Source organism: Lissotriton helveticus, chromosome 8 (genome assembly GCF_964261635.1).
Source record: "Lissotriton helveticus chromosome 8, aLisHel1.1, whole genome shotgun sequence".
Taxonomy (NCBI): Eukaryota; Metazoa; Chordata; class Amphibia; order Caudata; family Salamandridae; genus Lissotriton; species Lissotriton helveticus.
The window spans coordinates 301,687,108-301,711,315 of NC_136069.1; the positions used below are offsets into that span (position 1 = coordinate 301,687,108).

The 24,208-nt window shown below is 44.1% G+C and overlaps 1 protein-coding gene across 4 annotated transcripts in view; it reads left to right on the plus strand.

The window, feature by feature from the left end:
* Positions 1–24,208, plus strand: part of PARP4 (poly(ADP-ribose) polymerase family member 4) — a 2,216,130-nt gene that overhangs the window by 564,750 nt on the left and 1,627,172 nt on the right. For all 4 annotated transcript variants that reach the window (XM_078657066.1, XM_078657067.1, XM_078657068.1 and 1 more), the window contains one exon: positions 1,833–1,919. In XM_078657066.1, coding sequence (XP_078513192.1) covers positions 1,833–1,919 — 87 coding nt within the window. The remainder of the gene's footprint in view (positions 1–1,832; positions 1,920–24,208) is intronic.

The following is a 24,208-nucleotide window of genomic DNA, read 5'->3' on the forward strand; positions in this document are numbered from 1 at the left end:
AGTTTGCTAAGCAGTGTTACCTGCTAAAGAAGACGTCTGACCTCTGTAACAAGAGTAAAGGACATGAACAGATGTTCTGGTCCTATGTAGATGTTTTTATGTACTCACATGAGCTGTCATTTATATGATCCTAAACATTATTCCACAATACAGTGAACCATTTGTTAATGGCTAATGGGACATCCTGGTACCATCCTGAATTGGTGACCAGCATAGTTCCAAATCTCTCATTAGTTTACTTCTTAGGTACTCCATTAAAAGTATTCTTGTAGTCTAGGCAAATTTGTAAGGAAGTCCAAAAGGCTAAATGTATCATTGACTGGAATGTACTTAATGAGTTACCCTGGTTTGTGTTGTTATTTGTAGATGACATGACAGACCATTTTATCTCTTCAACAAGGTATACTATGTAGAAAGTCTAGACAACCCCTATTGGCTTACAGGGCTTACATTAATAATCCCAAATTCTTTATTTTTGCTAATGTGGGTGAGCAGTTTAGGCTTATCATAGAATAGTGTTAATGCTGAGCTGGTAGATGCTGGAACACTGTTACTTATTAATATTGTTTCAGTCAGAGTTGGGGGAGGGTAAGAAAAGTGAAGCCAATTTACTGTGGTAGAAATCCCTCTTTATTCCAATTACTGTTCAATTATTTAAGGTTGCCAATTGCTTTCACCTTTAGTGTTTAATTAAGCAGTTGAATTCCCTCTTTCTAGGTCTGGCTTGAGAGCACAGCTGTCTCCATGAGTTATTGTTGGCACAGATTACCTCATACATTTACGGAAAGGGAGTATTGGCCAGCGTCTACTGCCATTGGCTCACTTGGATGAGCTCCCTTCTGGTATTGGCTCACTGAGCTGTCCGTCACATTTTGATCAACCAACAGCATTTTGCTGATGCATACATGCCAAAATACGCATGCTTCTCATTACTTTTGTACCCACACATTAGTTTCCTTTATTGTTGTCAGCATGATTCTTTAGGTCAAACAGTTGTTTTGTAATCAGTAGCCCCATAACAATGATTGTGTGCAACTGGGAGTCTGTGGGAAAACACTCTTCTGTTAGGTCTGTTCATGAGACAGCTTGAGGAAAAACGTTTTTTGACTTGCCTATAACTTTGGCGCCGCTTGACAAATCTTAACAAACTTTTTCCCAAAAAGTGTCTTGGTGATTCCAGTTCTGTATGGAAAATTCTGGAGCGATCTGTCAAGCTAGGGCAAAAAAGGGGGGCTCAAAAAAGTATATTTCCCAATTTAATTTCCATAGAATCTACCTGCAGCCCGAACCAAACACCAAATTTAGAAGAAAGCTAGCTTTTGATCTGCAGATTGTGCTTTTTGTTATTTGGTGTAAAACCGTTCAGTAGTTTGCAAGGTATTATAGGAAAATCAAGTTTGTATATCTGGGTGAAGCCTAAGCACAGATCTCATGGTGAGATCTGATTGGCTGTAAGCAGTTCAACCAGAAAATGATGGCAGCTATCTTGGGACCAATATACATGATAGCACCCCATTGAAACGCATTGTAGTGAAGGGCAGGTTTTGAGGATCACAAAAAGGAGAACATATAAAGGGTGCACTAGAGGTGGACCCTTGAAATCAGGCTGGGTGAAAGGGAGAAGAGAAGAGTCAGCAGGAATCTGAAGCAGGTGAAATACCATCTATTATTATGATAAAGTAACACTGGTCTTTTCAGACGTTAATAAAGTAATTTACACTCCATTTTTTTTCTATCTTGTTAGATAATTATCATTTTTAATATACATTCACTCGCCACCCAGAGTGCCTCTTGTTCTTTTGCATATGGTAATGATTGTCCTTCTCTTGCAGGTTAAAGAAAAGGAAGAGGCACATCGTGAGTATAGGGAGGCTGTCAGTAAAGGGCATGGTGCTTATCTCATGGATCAAGATGCACCGGTATGTTTCACTTTTAATGAGTTGCTGATAATGTGACTGTGAATACTTAAGCCATATGACTACGTGGTAAGGTAATATGCTGACCAATGACCTATGGTTATTTTTTGAATCTAGCCCAAACTGTGCCCTAAATATGAAAATGTGCAATATAAATATGGAAAAAGAACTATTAAAGCCTCAGTTTGGTCTTATTCAGTCAAACACATTCTCACCAAGATTGGGATCTCATCTGACTGACATATGGCTGCTTAAAACCCAATCCTGCAGTGCCATGAAAGTATCACGAAATAAACAAAATAGAGAGACAATTTGATTCTACCCATTTATGATGAGTTTTTTTTATCCCTGATAAGAATACATTTTTGTCGAAGACAAACTGAGAAAGTATATCCATAGACTGTTAACATCATGCCAGTGTTAATAATAGTTAGTGGGTAAGGAGGTCAACACCAGTGGAAGCACGTATTTACATCACATACAAGTTCGATGCTCAACCTGTGCAATTTATTAAGGTCAACAGTTCCCCAATGGCATCTTTTCCGCATGTGTTACTGTGCAGTCTGCTTCCTAGTGTTGTGCTAAATGAGTATCTCCAGCACCGGCTGACATCATTCTAGTTTCTGGAATTTCCTAACCACTAGGCCATTAACACACAAACACACACTCTCTCAATCTTTCTTTTGCTCACTCTCACTTTCTTTTACAAAGGTGTGTTTCAATTACAGTATCCCAAAAGGGTATTATCATCGGCTGAAATCTTTTAGAATCAGAGCTTTTTGTGAAAACTCTCACTATACAAACGTAAATATGTACAACTATCAAATAATTGTAAAACATTTGTCAGGAGTAGTGGGAGGCATTATGACAAGAGTATTGTCAAAAGAGAGCTTCCAAAGATCACACAAAGTCAGAGGTGAAAATTAAACTAATATGAAAGCCCAGCTCAGGTACAAGGTCCTGACAGCTTCTTTAGTTAGTCATTTCCTAACACAAAACCATACAGAAGAGGAAGTGAAATGGACTATTTAACAGACATTAAGCAGAATCTCAGAGGAGGTAGTTTGGAAGAATTACTCATACAAAGAAAAAAATATGAATTCTCAAAATAAAAACTAGTGAAAAAGTACTGAGTGAGGTCCCAGACTTTTTAAGCATCTTGTGAACAATTACCTCCTAGGTTCAGCATTATTCAGGTGAAAAATATGGTAACCAGAAGAAAAACAAGCCACCAAAAAAATCCATCAGTGGAACATATTTCATATTTAGGTGAAATATCCTGGGGCTTATTCTCGCAAATGCCACTTATCCACATCTTTATGACAAATGTTTCCTACTATTGGAAAGTAATGGAGGCCTCATTAAACAAATGTAGTGCTCAGGCTTTTTGACTTTTTTTCATTTCTTATTCCTTCTTATTCCTTACCCAGCTTTGAGTTTCTAATAGATAATGCTAACCTCAGAATCCTCACCTTGTGATTACTCTCAGGCATGAGTCTAGATTTGAAGTATTTTCTTAAGCAATTCCCTCATGTCGGTACCTGGTGATGTGTGGCTCAGTTTCACCAAAGTGGAAGACTTTGTCGGGTTCTGTTTCTTGAGGGAGTTCTTACGAGTACTCGTCCTTCAGATCAAAATCATCTGGTAAGTCTCCAAAGAAGAAACATAAGAAGCTGAAGCACAGCTTCCCTGTGTCCCGCTACTCACGCCTTGAGGAGTAACGCAATCCCCGGTATCCTCCCAAGTTGCAGACTCTGTCTTTGACCTCAGAACTCATCCTAGCCCGAATAGCTATGCAACCTAAGTTCCCCAGTCCATGGGCAGCACCACAGCTAATCTAGACCTCTAGAGAGGCCATGCTGCTGTTGTTCAGCACCCTACCAAATCCATATGGAGCGCGTTCAGGCACTAAGAATCCAAGGGGCCTTCAGTCAGTCTACTGCCAGCACATCTGTCCCCGACACAAAATGTGCCCCTCGACCTCATTCAGGTGTCAGGCCTGATTCCAGTGCCAAGCCCAATAACCCTTACGGCCCAACGACCAATGCCAGACCATTGATGCTGGCACCAACACCAGAGGGTGAGCCTTACAGACCCTGAAGCAAATCTGTCACAACCCCCACCGAAGACTCAACCTCGTTCTTTAGCTTATTCAGACTCACAAACTGCCTGACCCCTAACAATAATCTTAGTTTTATTTCGATGAGAATTTTTTAACTTCAAGATGCCAGTTCTTGAGTAGCTCCCCTAACAGTGGCCTCCATTCACCCACTCCTGGCCCTTCACCAGAAAAGACTGCCTTCTTCACTATGCTCATTCAGAGAGCAGTGGAGGTTCTAGACCTACAACTGCCTACCGCTGAGGTCATGACAATCATCCTAATGGAGTATTATGCGGCTCGGTCAGTCCTCGCTGGAACGCCTCCTGCCTTTTTACGAGGCCTCACTTGACACACAGCTGGACACCTGGGCAAAGGCAGGTAGATTGCCAGGACACCCACACCTACCGCTGGAGACCGAGCCTTTTCCCTGCAACACCCAACACCTGAGTGTCTGGCAGTGCAGACTGTACTAGCAGGCTCATCGCAAACACTTTTCCAACCTCCCTGCCAGGTAGAGAGTCAACGCATGGAGACATTTGCCAAACATATGTTCTCCTCCGCTAGTCTTGCTGTATGCTCTGTGAACTCCAGCTGCCTCCTGGGAAGACATTTCAATGCATGCTGGGATTTGATGGTGGAAATCTTGTCAGCAGCCCTGGATGAACTCAGAACTAATTTTCAGCAAATCTTACATGATGGTTAAGACACATCAAAATATGTCATATGCTCTGGCCTGGACACTACTGACTGCTTGGGGTGGGCAGTCAGGATCAGTGTTGTGCTTTGATGCCATGCTTGGATTTGCTCCACAGGGTCTCAAGCAATGTGCAACAGTCCTTGACGGACATGCATTTGATGATACATGTCTCTTCAGAGACAATGTGGGTTCAGCCTCGGAGCACTTCTAGGAGAGCTAGGCAACAGTGTGCACCCTTGGACTGGCACTAGCTACGCAGCAGTTTCCCCAGTAATTTCACGTCTTTCGACGCTTTGGAAGAAGGTTTCAGCAGAGGCCACCTCAAACCTTCCTTCTGCAACAGCAGACCTCCCACACGTTTCGAGGCAGAGGTCGGCGATCCTCCCATCAGCGCCAAGGCCCCCAGGGGCAACAAACTACCCAATCCCCAGTAATTCCCTCTGCAAACTCTACAAAACCACACATTTTCCCTCTGCTGCACACAGTAGCCTGGTAGGAGGTCAGATCACCTTTTACCTCCACAGGTAGCAGAGCATCACTGTAAGGAAGTGCCCATGTTTGCATGATTACCCCCCACTTTTTGTCTGACATCTGATGCCACCTGACTTGATGTGCCCTGGTCCCTGCCAGCCAGGTTCCCATGGCCTGCGTTCTTTCCCTGTACCTTTGTACCCACAATTGACACATTCCTGGCCACAGGTAATCCCCTTGTAAAAGGTACCATGGGTAGCAAGATCACTGTAACCACAGAAGGCCGCTAAGGGCTGCAGCACCTATTGTGCCACCCTTAGATGCCCTGTACCTTTAACATCCACACACTGCCATTGCAGGCTGCATGTTTTGGTGCAGAGAAAAGTGAACAGTCGACATGGCCCACATCCCTGTGTGCCATGCCTACAATCCACTGCCTGAGGCTTCGGTAAGTCATCCCTATAGCAGTGTGCACTAGCCCTCAGGTGAGGGCACAGTGGCATGAGACGTGTGCCCCTACAGTGTTTAAGTCCATTTTTAAGACCCTGTTAGTGTAGTAAAGCCACAAAAGAGTATATGGTCTGGGGGTTGGTCATTACGAACTCCACAGCTCAATAATGTCTTTACTAAAAACTGGGAAGTTTGGTAGCAAGCTTCTCAACACATTAAACCCACACTGATGCCAGTGTGGGATTCAATGTAAAATGCACTATGAGGGCATCTTAGAGATGCACCGGGAAAAACGACCGGCCATTGTGCGATTCCTTTAGGGCTGCCTGCCACCACCAGACAGGTTTCTGGACCCCGGGTAGAGAACGTTTACTCTCCGGGTCCAGAAACAAAGCTCATCCTGAGCAGATGTGTCATACCTCCTCCCCCGGGATGGGCTGATCCACAAAGGGGAAGCTTCAAAGGCCTACCGCCTTTGGAAGCTGTCCCTGCCTTTTGCTGCCCCTAGCAACTGGCTCCCATCGGTACTGGCCCCACTTTGGGCGGTAGAATTGGCAAGAAAACCAAGCTAAAAAGAGAGGTGTGCCCACCTTTTCCAACCCCACCCCTCAGGTAGGGGAGGTGAGGTGAAGCACACATCTCAGTTCCCTCCATCTTGAAGAACAGGGGACCCAGCCAATCAGGGAGAGGGTCGTGTTAGTACTTACCTTATTTAGCCTCTGTTATACTTCTGGGGAATCCCTGGACTCTGTGCACACTATACCTTACTTTGGTATAGTATATGCAGAGCCAGCTTCCTACAGGTAAGCCCAAGTAAATACCTCTCATTAGCAACACAAAGACTAAAGTGGACCAAGTTCGGTATGGAAAGGAAACAAATTGTATTCATTCAACATGCTTCCCTAAATACCCATTCATAGGTGTGGAACATAAATAAAAAATAATCTCACGCACTGAACCACTTGACCTCAGTGTCAAATCAATATTAATAACAAGAACCGAAATATAATTCAGTGTTGGACCACATTTAATATGTAATGTGAAATAAAAGTGGAGGCAGAAGCTCAAGTTGCTGCTTTACATACATCTGATACCCACACAGCCGCCCACTCTGCACAAGAGGTGGACATTTCCATAGTGGATCTGACACGGATGGTATTAGGAATTTCTCTGTTATTGCCCAGATAAACTAAGGAGATAACCACTTTGACCCTCATTCTAGAGTGGATGAAGGTGGCTTCTCGCCTCTCCTAAGTGGACCAAAGTTAACAAAAAGCCTGTCATACTCTCTAGAGTCCACCCTCCTTTTGAAATAAAAACCATCTTCAGCGTGAAAGGATGTATTCTCAGAATCTGCATTGAGGGCTGAGACAGGAAGGACTAATTTTTGTTTTCTATGGAAGCTAGAATGAACATTTAGGAGTAAACAAGGATCTAAGGAAAGAACTGATCTGAAAGAGACGATTAGTTATATATTCCTTACATTTAGAATTACCCCCAGGAGTCAGACTGGATCCGGAGAATGTTTTCGTCAGCAGTACCCCTGCGCATCGAAAGGTGGCTTCGGTCAGCTCTGCGTTCGTTGATGGCGTTGTGGTCGCTGGGATGATGTAGCGGTAGCTACTTTGACACCGTCCTCACACGCTGATGTCAGTTCTTTCTTTTTCCGCACCAGCCACGCAGATCCAGAGAGAGTGGTACCTCCAGTCACTTTTTGACTGACTTTTTTGCGACTTTTGTCGACACCGTTTTTTTGAGTCTTTCGACTCCTGGTGCACGCAGGGATGTCCAGTCGTCCTCAGCCTGGCTATTCTCACTACTTTCTGGTCCCCAAGAGGGACAAAGGCCTGTGTCCTATCTTGGATCTCAGGAACGTCAACTGCTTCCTCCGGAAGGAGAAGTTCAAAATATTGACGCTAGCTCAGGTCCTGTCTGCCCTCGACCCTGAAGACTGGATGATAGCGTTGGACTTGCAGGATGCTTACCTTCACATCCCCGTCCTGCCGGCCCACCGGCGTTACCTTCGGTTCATGGTAGGTCACAAGCACTTTGTTGGCCATGCTCCCCTTTGGCCTTACCAGCACCCATTGGGTGTTCACGAAAGGGATGGCGGTGGTCGCAGCTCATCTGCGCAGATCAGGGGTTCCAGTCTTCCCCTATCTCGACGATTGGTTGTTGAAGGCGGGCTTGCCCCAGGCAGTCGTCTCCCACCTCCGGACTACAGCGGACCTCCTGCACTTGCTGGGTTTCACTATAAACGTGCCGAAGTCACACCTAATTCCCTCTCTGAAGCTCCTTTTCATCGGAGCAGTTCTGGACTCAACACCGTTTTGGGCTTATCTTTTCAAGCAGCGAGTCCGGGATATTCGGGCTATGATTCCGATCTTTCAGCCTCTAGCCTGGGTTTCGGTCAGAATTAACCTGTGGCTGCTGGTCATCATGGCCTCCTGCATCCTGCTGGTGGATCATGCCAGGTGGCATATGTGGGTTCTGCAGTGGGACTTGAAGTTCCAGTGGGCACAGCATCAGGGGAATCTGTCCGATTGCATTCAGATCTCGGAGGGCACTGCACAACCATTGCAGTGGTGGCTAACAGACCAGGATTGGGACAACGGCAGATCCCTCTCCCTTCCACAACTGAAGTTCACAGTGGTGATGGATGCATCACTTCTGGGGCGGCGCGGCGACATGGGAGAGGCGGAGATCAGAGGCTTTAGGTGTCTGGTGGAGTCCGGGCTTCACATCAACCTTCTGGAGCTCCGGGCGATCCGTCTTGCGCTAAAAGCATTCCTTCCCTCTGTCCCAGGAAGAGTAGTACAGGTGTTCACGGACAACACCACCGCCATGTGGTAAAGCAACAAACAGGGCGGGGTGGGGTAGTGGACCCTACGTCAAGAGGCTCTCCGTCTCTGGACATGGCTGGAACATCAGGGCATATCCCTGGTGATTCAATACCTGGCAGGTTCACTGAACTCCAGGGTGGACACACTCAGCCGCAGGTGCAGGATGGATCACGAATGGCATCTTCACTCGGAGGTGGTGCAAGGTCTCTTTCAGCAGTGTGGAGAGCCTTGGTTAGATCTATTTGCCACCGAAGAGAACACGCAATGTCAGCAATTATGAGCGTTACAATTTCCAAGGCAGCACTCGCTAGGTGACGCTTTTCGTCACAAGTGGATTTGTGGTCTTCTATATGCCTTTCCTTCTATACCACTTCTGCCTACCGTCCTGAAGTAGATCAGGCATGACCGGGCCCAAGTCATTCTTGTATCTCCGGACTGGGCACGAAGAGTCTGGTATGGCCATCGATCCTCCGATCAGACTGCCTCTTCGGGAGGATCTTCTGTCAAAGCTTCAGGGGATGGTCCTCCTCCCGAGCTTGTCCAGCCTACACCTCCTTGCTTGGAAATTGAGTGGCAAGAGTTGACAGCCTCCGACCATCTCCCCGAAGTCTGTGATGTTATCTTGGCAGGAAGGCGTCCCTCCACTAAGACGGTATACGCCTGCAGATGGAACAACTTTGTGACATGGTGCGCAGCAAAGGCTGTGGATCCCCTTTCTGCCCCTTTTTCTGAGGTTCTCTTTTTCCTCCTTTCTTTGGCCCAGCAGGGTTCTGCTCTGGGCACTCTTAAGGGCTATCTGTCAGCCATTTCAGCCTTTCTTCTGCTTCCTGATCAGCCTTCTCTTTTCAAGTCCCCTGTTGTAAATTGCTTTCTTAAGGGCATTACTCATCTTTTTCCTCCTGTTCCCTTTGTAATGCCTCAGTGGGACTTGAACTTGGTTCTTACTAGTCTTATGTGTGCTCCCTTTGAGCCACTACATAACTGCCCTCTCAGTCTTCTCACATTAATGACTGCCTTTCTGATTGCGATCACCTCTGCTCGCAGGGTGAGTGAACTCCAGGCTCTATCTTCAAACCTCCTTTTCTAGCAGTCCATCCGGACAAGGTTGTCCTTCGAACTCGACCCTCCTTTTTTTTCCAAAAGTGGTTACTTCTTTCCTCATTGGTCAAACCATGACTTTCCCACCTTCTTTCCGCATCCTTCTTAGGAGGAAGAGAGGCTCTACCATCTGGATCCAAAATGTGCGCCTTCATTTGATTTGGATCGCACCAAGGAATTCCGGGCGAATGACCAGCTCTTTGTTGGCTACATGGGTCCCAAAAACGGTCAGACCGTTCCCAAACTGACCATCTCTAGGTGGGTCGTTTTGTGCATTAAAGCTTGCTACTCTTTGGCAAAGAAGGAGCCTCCAGTGGGACATCGTGCCAATTCCACCAGTGCGACGGCAGTTACCACTGCTTTGGGACGGGGAGTTCCCCTCAATGACATCTGTCAGGCATCTATGTAGGCATCTCTGCACACGTTCACAAAACACTACTGCCTGGACAGCCAAGTCCGAAGAGATTGCTTCTTTGTTCTCCAGGACTTTCTAGTGTGAATTTAGTTCGCAGATCCTCCTCTGGGGTTGGTATTGCTGGGGTTGTAGTGTAGCTCCTATTTTCCCAATAGGCTCTGCGCATTGGAATAGTACCTACAGCAGTAAAGGCCTAGGCCAGACGTTAACTAGGTCTACTACTGTCGATACTAGACTTAATTTTTGGGTTTGCCAGCTAAGCTCAGAGTTCGCTAGAAACTTTCTCGAATGTTCAAGGAAGGATTAACTTCCCTGATTAGACAAGAAGGGATTTAGTTTCTGACAACCATAGAACATGACAACTTTGCTCTCCCCTAATCAAGAGTCAATCTCGAGAGTCGTGTGAGCACAAGGCAATTATTTTACTCAGTCAGTACGTGCATTCTTAGTCTCATCAGAATGTAGAGAAAAGGAAGAGACGGGCGTGTTCAATAAAAGATGTTATTTATTGATCAGTCTCTTTTCTCGTACAAGAGAAATGGATCGATATTATTGCAATACTTATAGTTAAGTAAAGTGCATACATTAGAAGCAATAGTATAAAATAATACTGTAAAAACATTGATATGGTTTCTGAGCCATATGATGTTTAAAATGATTAAAATATATTTACATACACATATACATTTGACTAAACGTACTCAACTGGTGTTTCTAAATACGCCTACCCCGTGTACCTGACCTAAGTCTAATGCGTGGGCGGGAATAGAAAGTTACAGTTTAAGTTAAGTTTGTTTTTGCCAAGTGAATAACTAAAGAATTCTCTGTGAGGGGTTATTCAGTTCTGTACCTGGAATTTAGGATGAATGAGGAATGGTATCTCTTTCTCTGCTCTCGATATTCCAGGCTGCCTGCGAGGGCTGCCCAGAAGCGCCGGTGCTGGGTCTCTCGGCTTGAGATAGCAGCGCGTCTCTCAGCGCGTCAGGAAGGCGGGGCTGCTGCCAGCGGGGTCTGCTTCTGCTCTCGGCTTCGGCAAGTATGGCTGCTCCGTCTTGTCACCACGCGTGTGTTTGCATAGGGCAAGGTCGGCAATATTTATACCTTAAAGGTGCCGAGATTGACGTAAGGATGGACATAGGTACGTCAATAAAGATGTCATACGACTTGCTCGTTAGCACATTCTTTACTAAAGTTCTCTGTGAAATCAAAACAATGGCCGCACGGGTTATCCAGGTTGTCATAGGTTTGATTTGTTATGAGAACGTCGTATGCCTTATCAGGGGCTGGAGGAATGTCGCTTGTCTAATTAGATCTCAAGCGTTATGACCTAATCAGATAACACGTTCCTGTGCCGTAGTGTGACTGCGTCAGATAACGGTATCTGCATCATGGGGGTTTTCTTGCCTCATGGGCTGACTGTTAGTTAACTTGATAGTTAGTTTAACCAGAATAGGGTCAGGAATAGGGGGATCGATTCAGAACCTATAGAAATACACGACACCCACTCCACGCTAACTATGGTCATATCTACTAATCTATGCATAGTATAACATAGTACAACATACTATAGAGTATAGTGTATACCTTACCACCCCAAAATACATAAATGCATTTCGAAATTTTCAAATATACTGAAAAATCGCAGTCATATATATTGTATGCACTTAAGCTATGAATTAAATGCAAAAGTAAACACGCATTTTTATGCATTATTGCTTATTGGTATATGAGAAATACACATGAAATGGCTCTTAATATGGCTATACAGAAAGGAAGTTCGAGACCATTTCATCACATAATAAAATATTTGTGAACATACCAGCGGGCAGCTAAAGTCTATAAAGTATCTAAAAATAGAAATCTTAGTTCTCTAGGAATAGTTTCTTACTTTAAGCAGAAGATCAGTGTCCCGGAAAAAAAAATATGTAGAAAAATATTTTAAGGGGCTTGCTGAAAAAAAATTGCTGTCCGTGAACTGGAGTGAAATTGTTCATGTGACTTTATTTTTAAAGTTGAAGGCCGAATTCAGGGAACGCTGTGTGCGAGTTTACTCAAAAGTCTCTATTTCTGTTCTGGAGAGAACATCATATCATTCAGACTTTCGAAAAAACTGTCAACAGCTTCATGGGAAAGTTCCACTAAGTCGGAAATAGGGGTAACCATGCATTCGTGCGCATGATTGTCTCCATTGACATTCTGATTCGCATTGCTGACAGAAGGTCGTACCTGTTCGATGTTGCTTTCATCTTGAACTTCACTACCTTCAATCGTAGTGGTGAAGATTCCAGGAATGCCGTCATCAGGATTGGCAGCCTTTGAGGGCAGCACAAAGTGTGAACCTTGGTAGGAACCAACAGTGTATCTGCATCTGGCGCATCCGATTGTAGCGTCAGACAGGTGTCTAACACGCATTCTTCTCCGCATAGCAGACACCTTAGTACAGGTAAAACACACCTTTGCCACATTGGTCGAAATGATAGAAACCAAGTCATGTTCAGGTCTCTAAGCCGGGAGAGTCCCAGGATTTTTGATATCCGGTCCCGGTATCCAATGGCTAGGATCGTATCTTCCATTGTCGCGAGAGTTTGATCTGTGACATGGGTTTCCATAACGAAAAATAAGGACTAGGAATAGGATTCCTGCAATTAGTCCCAGGATCAGGGGAAGTCCGCCAAAAATCGAATGGACGAAATCTGGAAAAATACCCAGTATGGCTTTGAATGGTGTTAATGCCATCGAAAATACTGTCTTAAATACCTTTGAGACCCCAGTGGTATCAGAAATATTTAAGATTTCGCTCAGGATTTCCGCGAAATGTACGGGGGAATTAGTTGATAATAATGTATGTATCTCTGCAGTCGTCCTTGCGACTTGTAGATCATACGTATCTTTTGATGACGTGAGCCTTGTAGGCGTCTGAAGAAGCACTGTTTTCATTCTGCTTAAAGTGTCTATTCGAATAGAAGTAATTTTCAAACTGGGCCATGCCCTTGCCTCCCTGTCTGGAAAGGAGCTGGGGAACAAAGAACGTCCACAGCACTTGACCTTCGCCGTTGTAGTTACTAGATAAGGAGTCCCGGGCATAAGACTGCAACATCTGCGGTCTACAAGAAGAATGTAACTCCCATTATAGAGTCTTTGAAAGAATGGTTCTATTTCAGTTGCAGGTGCGCCTTGCTGGTGACATGAAAGGTTGTATGAATTCCCTTCACAGGCTCCATGCAAACTAATTCCGTTACACAGAAGCGTGCCGCTTAGTGACATAGCACAATTGTTGCCACTAAGAAACACTTTCTGTCCTTTATTACTGACACATGCATGTGAATAGGGCAGGTTCCAAGTTGTTTTAAGGTACCCCTTTCCCAATTTCTCGTACATGCCAGCCTGTATATATTTTTGGCAGTATTGAAACCTGAAGGTTGAGATTGGAATATTTATGATTCCGTGGATTATCCATTCACTGACAGGTCGTTCTGACATTGTCATTGGTAATCTTTCTAGTTTTTCAATGCTCAAGATTGTATAATCAGCACCCTTTTGCGCCATACCGATTTGTCTATCAGTAAGGTTAAAGATTTGGAATAGTGACGTTGTGTTGATTAAACGCCAAGGCACATAGCCTGAACGCAGATTTTGTAACGTCCAGCCAAGCTGTACAATGGAACGCAATTGTGACTGACCATGTTGTAATAACAGTAAGTCTTGCGATAATATATCGATTGCTGAAGACACAATGCTGTCCAATGAAAAAATTCTGGAGGACAGAGTCATTAACCCATTGTCCACTACAGAAAGTGATTTTTCCAAATTAATACGGTCAATTTCCCGTATTCTCTCTGCTGTTTCAATTTGAGTAACCTTCCAGGCCTCATTGTATGCTGCATATACAGAGGCTGCTATGAAACGCTTTTGACGCTGTTTGCGTGGTCCCAGTATGAAATCACGCAAGTCAGCACCATCAGTAAGTAAAGTAAGGTGTTGCTTAATTTCAGGCAGTGTGGAAGTTTGTAGCCATTGAAGGCATAATTTGCCCACACTGTAGGTTGTTATTATCCCTGGGTGATGTCTTTGGGGATATCTAGGGTCTGGCCTGGTCATTTTGAAACCCTGTGTTTTATTCAGGAATCTATCTTGACAGTGATTTGTATCTGTGGGCCAGATCAACCATTGTTTCCAATCAGGATGTGTTCTGTTTTGGTTAAGTATATGGTTTATGTCTATTTCTTCATCTGTATCAGAGCTATTGCTAAACATTGTTGGCTTTGGAATAGACGGGTTATTTAAATCTTTGATTTTGGCTAAGCCAAGACAGGTGGTTTGTTGAACAGTGTCATTTAAAAATATCATTTGTTCTGGGATCATGCAGGCTCTAAACAAAGCTTCTAAACCCTGTACTTGCCATTCTTTTGTACCCCAAACACTTTTCAAATCAACATTTTTGTCCCAATAATCAAATCCAAAAGTATTCATTTTTTCAAAGAATGAATCTGAATATATCAATTTTGTGTTGGTTATCATGGTTTTCATCCCTGTCTTGTTTGACAATTTAAAATAAAATGTTTCAGCATTACTTATGTTAAAACCTGAAAAATATGAATATTTGTCATAAACGGTTCTAGAGCTCCCTTTTGGAGGTGTAGCACAATGTTCCCATTGATTATAATTTAAAACATTTCTAGGTTGTGCAGATTTATGCAAAAAATGGTTACCATAATGGTTATAGCAATACATACTATCATAATTTGTAGAACCTTGCAAATAATCATGTTTTGTAAATTTAGCAGACATTACTAAGTCAGACATCATATTGTTGATACTTTCGAAGACCCAATCATCAGCAAATGAGTTTGGTTTTGCAAAGTCACTCAAAGAGATCTTGATTTGGTGTGGGTATTTCAGGATCTCGACCGGACCATAAATTTCATAGTCAGTGTTGTCCCAGGCTACCCCACCAGGTATCGGATTGGCTGTGAAGTTGGCTGAAGAAAGTTCTGGAGAAAGTTCTCTTTTCTCGACGTGTGAAGATGTGTGTGGTTTGAGGACCAAGTTGATGTTCTGACTTGCTGTGTCCATTTTAGCATATTTTCCCTCAATGAAGCGTCCCAAAGTAAATACCATGATGAGCCAAAGTATGAGGATAAATGCACCAAAACCCACCCAAAATTCAATCCATGGAGAAACTAGATATGTTTCTTTCAGTTGTTTCAAAAGTTCCTTCGCTTTGTCTTTAAAGGATTTTGATGATGGCTGTATCTTTGATTCACTGAGGCTTTCAGAGGAATCATCGAAGTTGATGAAGTAACCAGATGCAGTTCTGTCAATTGTTCCAATTGCTTCAGGATTTTTGTTTCTTGCATTGTCACTTGGTACTTCATTGTAGATTGGTGTGTCTCTGCTAAATGTTTTTATTTGGGTTTTCAGAGGTCTTAGTTCTATTGCATTGTTGCATAGTCCTTGTTGTTCTTCTGTAGGCGTTTCGAATGTGATGAGCCTCTTTGTTAGGACCTCTGTACTGGTAGCAAACCTTGGTGTTCTGCTACTTATTGGGAGTCCACTTGGCCTACTGTTTATCGGCCACATGTTGTGGTTTTACCAGGTCGATGGATACAACTCGGTTCTCCTTTTTTCCAGCAAGTGGCGGTAGTACAACTGATCTTGTCCCGTTGACAGACAAGACAGGAACTGCTTTTCTGTAAGAAGGCCCAAATTCCTTTTTTTCCGCGATCTTCTCCCTGACTAGATCCCCGACTTTTGGAATCCAGACAGGTCTTGCTGGGACAGGTGGTGATTCTTCAGTGGTTGTTGGCTGTTGTTTCAACTGTATGTTGCTCAGGTCTTTTCTTGTTTTGTTTAAGTCCTGCAAAATAGCCAAACGGTCTTTGACATCAAAGGTTTTTTCTATTACCACTGAAGTCTGACTATCAAGGTCAGAGATCAACATCCTAGTTCCGAATAATAATTCGTACGGACTGAATCCCTTCAGAGAATTTCTTGGCAAGTTATTTAGACTACGTTGGACACTTATTAGATGTTTGACCCACCCAGCTCCCGAACCTAATATCCTTTCTATTATAGATTGCTTTCTGCCTTGGTTTTTTCTTTACACCATCCCATACCCTCAGGAAGGAAGTGAGAAGATTCCCGCTGGGCTGTGCTCATTTGGCCATGTTTCCCCCCCCAGGCTGGATTGCCTGAGTGAAAACAATGGTCGAACGTAACATGCTCTTAGCGTATATGCCATTTAGACTCGCAAATCTTGTATAATAGTCCGGACGTCAGCCGAGTGCTGGTGATCTACATTATAAGTGGAAACTAGCCTGTATATGTTAATCGCAAGCCATTCTTTTTGCTGGTAATATTATCTGCCTTGATACGACGAGGTATTAAACTGCTTCTCTCCCCACTGCGATCTCTGTTGCAGTTTGGGCAGTTTTTTACAAACATGGTGTAGTGCAGGCTCATGCCTGGCCACCAGTACCGTGATTGTAATTCTTCCAGAGAATCTTTTAATTTAAGGTGTCTGTGACCCTCGCCCATGTGTGCGTCTGCGATTAACAAGTTTCTCCTGTCCATGTTTGGAATCACTCTATCCCCCACTCCAGGGATTCGAGCAAAAGGGACCGAGTTTGCATCGATTATGTATGTATAATTGAGTGGATAGTTGATCGGTAACGCTGAGCAGTCGCCTTTTGATGACGTTTTCACCGCCAGCATTGTTTCACCGTCAATGTATTTTAATGTACGCTTTTTCCGATCTACGGGAGCCGATTTAGTGGCTGCCGCTGCGGCTGTTTCAGCCAATGAATTCCCTATAACGTGAACGCCATCACGTTGATGACTCAGTGAATGAGTCACGTGAGTCTTTGGTAGTTCTTTTTTCAAAAGAGCTACTTGTTCCCAGAGCAGTCTCTGCTTTATTGGTGCATCTGTGTCATCTTTGTAACCGTTCTGAATCCATGTCTGCAAATCCTTGTTATATGCTTTGACGCAGTAATATGAATCTGACACTATAAGTGTCGGGAATTGGCGATCCGCATTATCTAGCGCCATTTTCAAAGCTATTATTTCAGTTTGTAGTTCTGAATTAGTTTCTACTGAGTGTGATTTTGTTAATAGAGGTTTTAATATACCTCCGCGCCACACTTCTTTTGTAATCTCACATGTGGGGTTGTATGCTTGTTCTCCCCAAACGGAGGGTTGAGCATGTCCGTCTGTATAGATTACACAGGCGTAATGTCGTAGAGGAAGAATGTCGATTGGCAGAGGATACGTTTTTTCATATTTTAGATTTTTAAATTCTTCTAGTTCTCAAAAAATTGTCAACCAGGCTATACTTGATAATTCATATCCTTTGTATAGAACTTTTAGATGGGCAATTCTGGATTTTTTAAAGTTGAATTTGTAACCCTCTGCAGCGAAACCAAGTATTATGGTGTTCACTCTTTTCAAGTGAGTATCCAAGTCATCATCTGTTAAGTAAATGTCATCGACATAAGATAATGCTTCATCATCATATAGTTGTAGTAATTCTGTTACTCTCGCTGAGAATACCCCCGGGCTGTTCTTGTACCCCTGGGCTAACCGACAGAATTGTTTTTGAGTGCCATTTACTGAGAATGCAGTTAAATATCTGCTCTCTGGTGCTATATTTTGACAAAAGAATCCATTGGAAATGTCCAAGGTGGTTTTGTATTTTTTGCGCACTATGTTATTCATTAGTGCAGCACTGTGTGAGTTTTGCACTGCAAAGGTTTTGCAACATGTGTTAAGGTGTCGGTAATCCAAAACTAGACGGTATGCATTGTCTGGTTTGGAGACCGGAAACAAAGGATTGTTCATTTGTGAGGTGCAAGTTTCAATCACCCCCTGGTATTCTAGCTGATCTAGTATTTCATTTACTTGTTTTTTAGCTTCTTGCTTAATTGGGTACTGCCTTTGTGCAGTGGGTTGTGATTTTAACTGGATTTTGTGAGGAGGAGAATCCTCATCCCATCCTACATGATTTTTATATAAAGCAGGTGCTAAGGCCACTGCCCACTTTCTAGCAAGTGTATATTTTTTATGAATCGGTATTTGATTCGAAAAGGCAGGCATAATTACTTCTTCGCCATGAGGGCACTCCCTGACAAACTCTGGTGGCCAGTCTTTTTCAGCAAGAAGGATGTCATAGCCCTTGGAGAGGTTATCCCAAAATAGTCCCCTAATTTTCCTAGTCTTATCTCCCTCTATACGTAATGTTATCTCGTATATCTTGTGGGGCTTGCTAACTCTGGTGTCTGCAGTTTCCACTTGAAGGTATTCATTCGTGTCCACTGTCTCCAGATGATTCATAAGGACTTTGCGAGCTATGCTCACCTCTGCTGCGCTGTCTAGCATTGTCTGAGCCCATTCTCCGTTTTTCAGTTGTGTCCTCAGTATTCTCGGCATTGTTAACTACCTTGATACTGGCTACCTTCTTTTTTGGAAATTGTAATTTCTTTTTCAGTTGAGCAGGTTCCTTGTCTTTGGACTTGGCGTGCTCTTCTGATCGTCCTCTTCTTTCCGATTTCTGCGAGGAAGTCTGAAAAGATTGAGAGGGACGTGTATCAATGTCTTGATATCTATCAGGTTTTTTAATATTATCCCTATTTCTAAGGTTATATCTATTCCCAGAGGGGTCACTCTGCGGTGACCTTTGTCTTTGGTTTGGAGATTTCTCTCTTCGCCTGGGAGACCTCCCTCTGGACTGGAATTTCTTTTCTTTAGGATTGGATTGTTTGTTTCCATCCCAGTTCTTTTTTGGTGAATTATTACTATTATTAAAAAATATTTTTTCTGGACTTGTAGTCAGTTGCGGTTTTACTGGTATTCCACCTAGACTATCTCTGCCTAGTTCTTCATAGGATTTTTCTATGATTCTGGCAATTTCAGCTGGTTGGTCTGCTATATCTGTCTCTTCTAACCTCTGGCGGATCGCCACGTTTGCTGCTTCACCTTTTATGTTGGCTAGTAATATAGCCGAGACCTGCTTGAAGTCTTTCAGTAATTTCATACCAAGAGTTAAAGCAGGTTCTGGACCGTATTCATCTTGAATTTGTTTTAGCACATCTGGTATTACCGAAATGGATGGAACACCGTGCGTTTTTGTGTAGATTGAAGCAAAGACTGTACCCCAAGTGTCACAGTCCTCAATGTGTGGTGCGATTCCCATTGGGAGACATATAGTCAGAATCCTGTGTTTTTCCAGCGGGGTGGTGTCAGGAAACACCGCCTCTATTTGGGTGATTTTCTGTGCCAACCAGAATGGTATTTGTTCCCGTTTAGCTGGAACTTTACCTAGGCAGGATTGGATGTTCTGTGGTGTAATTTTATTTGTGTTCCCCTGGTGAGGGGTCAGCTGTGGTAGTTTAATCGCTGGCTGAATTGTTGAAGTCCGCATTACATACTGAACTAATTGTCTATGAATTTTTAGTAGTTGTTTTAGCTGTATTAACAGCTCTGCTGCAGGCATTCTATCGATGTCTGGATGTGGTGTGTATCCGGCTAAGACCGGCCACGTTGCTCCTGGTCTTCCTAAAGGACCGAGCCTTGTAATGTGATTATTGTGTTTTAGGGCGCCATCAAATAAGAGCAAATGCTCTTGGAATTTGAGTGGTACTTCCACCTCCTCGAAAGGAGTGTACGTTTCAGGAGGTTCCTCTACTTTGTAATAGTGGAAGTACTTTGTTACAGCATTTGCTGCTGGAAAATGTATCCATGAATAGTATACCTCTGTCTGCCGATATTCGTGTGCCTCAATTACGAATATGACTGTTCCACCTCTAGGTGTCAGTCCATTTTCTATAAGTTTTAGAGTTATAGATCTTCTTTTGGCGACCTGGATGAGTATTATATCCGGGTCTGCATCGAGTGCTGTAGTATCAACTGCTGCTATTTCAGCTGCTAATCTAACTGCTTCTCTTTCTTCATCACTGTCTCCCATTTTACCGACAGGATGGTATTATGTTTATTTGCAGATCAGGTTTCTTTATGGAAACAGAGATTAGATGCACAATATTTTGGAACTGTTTTTATCCTTCAACGTTGACTTGACCAAGAACCATTCATAGGAGTTCCCTCCTGCGAGGTTTTGGAGGATATAACCTTTCACCCACTCCAGACGTCTTTGGAGTATTTGGGAAAAGGGGTCTGAGTGAGAAAGCACGACTGAGTTACTCTAAATGTCTTACGTTAGTTTTATCGCCCTTTCCAAACGCGTTGGGCGCCATGTAGTGTAGCTCCTATTTTCCCAATAGGCTCTGCGCATTGGAATAGTACCTACAGCAGTAAAGGCCTAGGCCAGACGTTAACTAGGTCTACTACTGTCGATACTAGACTTAATTTTTGGGTTTGCCAGCTAAGCTCAGAGTTCGCTAGAAACTTTCTCGAATGTTCAAGGAAGGATTAACTTCCCTGATTAGACAAGAAGGGATTTAGTTTCTGACAACCATAGAACATGACAACTTTGCTCTCCCCTAATCAAGAGTCAATCTCGAGAGTCGTGTGAGCACAAGGCAATTATTTTACTCAGTCAGTACGTGCATTCTTAGTCTCATCAGAATGTAGAGAAAAGGAAGAGACGGGCGTGTTCAATAAAAGATGTTATTTATTGATCAGTCTCTTTTCTCGTACAAGAGAAATGGATCGATATTATTGCAATACTTATAGTTAAGTAAAGTGCATACATTAGAAGCAATAGTATAAAATAATACTGTAAAAACATTGATATGGTTTCTGAGCAATATGATGTTTAAAATGATTAAAATATATTTACATACACATATACATTTGACTAAACGTACTCAACTGGTGTTTCTAAATACGCCTACCCCGTGTACCTGACCTAAGTCTAATGCGTGGGCGGGAATAGAAAGTTACAGTTTAAGTTAAGTTTGTTTTTGCCAAGTGAATAACTAAAGAATTCTCTGTGAGGGGTTATTCAGTTCTGTACCTGGAATTTAGGATGAATGAGGAATGGTATCTCTTTCTCTGCTCTCGATATTCCAGGCTGCCTGCGAGGGCTGCCCAGAAGCGCCGGTGCTGGGTCTCTCGGCTTGAGATAGCAGCGCGTCTCTCAGCGCGTCAGGAAGGCGGGGCTGCTGCCAGCGGGTTCTGCTTCTGCTCTCGGCTTCGGCAAGTATGGCTGCTCCGTCTTGTCACCACGCGTGTGTTTGCATAGGGCAAGGTCGGCAATATTTATACCTTAAAGGTGCCGAGATTGACGTAAGGATGGACATAGGTACGTCAATAAAGATGTCATACGACTTGCTCGTTAGCACATTCTTTACTAAAGTTCTCTGTGAAATCAAAACAATGGCCGCACGGGTTATCCAGGTTGTCATAGGTTTGATTTGTTATGAGAACGTCGTATGCCTTATCAGGGGCTGGAGGAATGTCGCTTGTCTAATTAGATCTCAAGCGTTATGACCTAATCAGATAACACGTTCCTGTGCCGTAGTGTGACTGCGTCAGATAACGGTATCTGCATCATGGGGGTTTTCTTGCCTCATGGGCTGACTGTTAGTTAACTTGATAGTTAGTTTAACCAGAATAGGGTCAGGAATAGGGGGATCGATTCAGAACCTATAGAAATACACGACAGGGTATCTATTCTAAAGGTAAGGAATCTATAATTGTCTCCTTCAGATGAACAAGTTACTTACCTTCGGTAACGATATACCTGTAGGAGACATTGATTAGTTATAGATTCCTTACTGCCCCACCCATCCTCCCCGTTATGCAAACTGATTTCTAGGGTCACGGTATCCCTTTTCGGGGCCCTAGTTTTGTGCACCAGTGGTCAGTGTCTTGCATGGCTCTGCGCTTCTGGCGTGGAATGTCGTGTAAAAGAAATGACGTCAGCGAGCGAGGGCGGCGTCTAAGTAGCTACTGTGACGTCATCTCAGCGACCACGATGCCAACGAAGAACGCGGAGCTGGCCAATGCCACCTTTCGATGCGCATGTGTACTGCTGATGGAAAAATTCTCTGGATTCCGTCTGAAGCCTGGGGTTAATTCTAAAGTTAAGGAATCTATAACTTATCTGTGTCTCTTACAGTTATATCGTTACCGAAGGTAAGTAACTTGTTCTTCTAGCCACAAAAACCCTAAGATGGGGATGTAGACAAACTAAAGCATTAACCTCCCCAGCCGTGGCGATTAACATCTAGAATAAAAGTGTAAAGGTCTGAAATTGAGTCGAAAGGCTCAAATGGTGACGGTTGGGTGTATGAAAGGACCAAAGGAACATCCCAAAGGCAGAAAAGGGTTCTTTATCTTAGGGAATAAAGGGCTGAAACATCTGAAAAGTCTCGAAATTAACTGCTTTGATAGAATCTACTAGCCGCAAATTCCTTGTTGTTTGAATATTGCCCAACATTACCACTGCCTGGCGATAGGTAGCACGGGTGCTGTTCTGCTCCAGAAATGACGTATTGGGCCTGTATACGTGCCACTCTTGTGCGCTGACATAGGTTCCTTGCCTTGTCCCCAGACTCCGTTTCGGAGCGCTCTCTTGTCTCTTAAAACACTTTACCTCGATATTTCAAACACATTTCCTAAAGTGTCCAAGGGATGTGAGGGAAGATTACCGGTTTGAATTCCTTAAGAGACTGTTGCAAACAAATATCTGTGACAGATCTCAATCAGGTGTGCTTGTGGTGTCTGGGATTGAGTCATGACTCCAAGGCCTGCAGTGACTGTGCACCAATTAACCCTTAGGCCATCTGGAATTTCAATGTGAAACTTTACATCGCCAAGCATAAGTAGACTCCTCGCCGAGAGCGCTCTAAGTCTCCAACCAAGCCCGAGGCTCTCCCTAGTTCTCGATCCATGAGTCACCAAAGCCAGTCACAAGACTGATCTTCATCACGATCCAAATAATCCGGTAAGTCTAAAAAGAATCATAAGAAATCAAAGTGGGACTCTGTCCCTTCTTACCACTTGCATTCCCCTGAGCAGGTGTGGGGACTGTGCCATAAATCTTGATCTTGCTCCTGAGTTGGCTGACCTCAGAGCCAACTTTGCAGCTGGTTCCAGCACAATCAGAGTTTCTTGGGCCACCTGTTACTCTGCAACAGATTGAAGAGTTCAAAGCAGTCATGCGCCAGCTCCTTACTTGACTCCTTTTGCTGTGCCTTCTGGCACTAAGGAGCCGGGAGGCCTTCCTCCTGGAGTGCCACCGGCATGTGTGCCCTTGGCGCGCGTTGGACCCTCCAAGCCAGTGATGATGCCTCTGCTCCACTCTGAACCTCCATCTGGTGCCACGGTCCATGCCTGTTCCTGGACTTCAACGTGGGTAACAAATCCTTCAGCAACAGACTAAGAGGTACCCATTGAACTGTCTGACTCTAGGATGGCGCACGCCCAACCACTCCTGAAGCCACGCCCAACGACAGTAGAGACTCCTCTTCTTCCACTTGAAATGCTGCCTCCACAAGGAAGACAACATACCCTGCATTCACTTTTCGCCATGGACACAGACAATGATTATGATGAGTTTGTTCAGCCCTAACAAGGTGACAGTTGCTATGACTTGCAGGAGGCTAGTGGTCATCATAAAGGGGTCTTCATAACTCCCCTGAAATGGGCCTTCTCTGACCCCTTGAAAGAGCCACAGAGGAGTCTGCTTCCTATGCAATGGCAATGCATAGGGCGGCTGATGTCCTTGACAGGTCCACACCCCCAGAGGCAGAGAAGGGGTGGCTAGCGCGGACTTTTTCAGTGAGGAGGCCAGCTGGAGAGGCTCGGACTTGAGTGGACCTAGTCCTATCGCCTGTGTGGAGATTCAGCAAGGAGGTGAACAGGGGAGGACGCAAACTGGTCTGAGCAGCCGAGATAAAGCGGCGGGAAGCTGAGGCTGCAGCAGAGTCGGAGGGCTGAGCGGAGGACAGGCAAGGGGCTGAACTAGGCCTAATAGAGTGTGAGTTGTGTACCCCCCCTGCTGAGGAGCCCGTGGAACTCGGTGACTCAAGTCCTCCCAGGTGTCCCCAAAGATCTCCAACCTGTCCTTTGCCAGGCCATTCAGGATGGCCGAAATGCTGCTGCCAGGTTCACGATTGCATCAAGTGAGCCATTTGCACTAGTGTTGCTGATCTCAAAGAAACACGTTAGTGCTAGATTCCTTACCTTAGAATATCCACAGGCGTCAGACTGGATCCGGAAAGTTTTCGTCAGCAGTACCCATGCGCATCGGAAGGT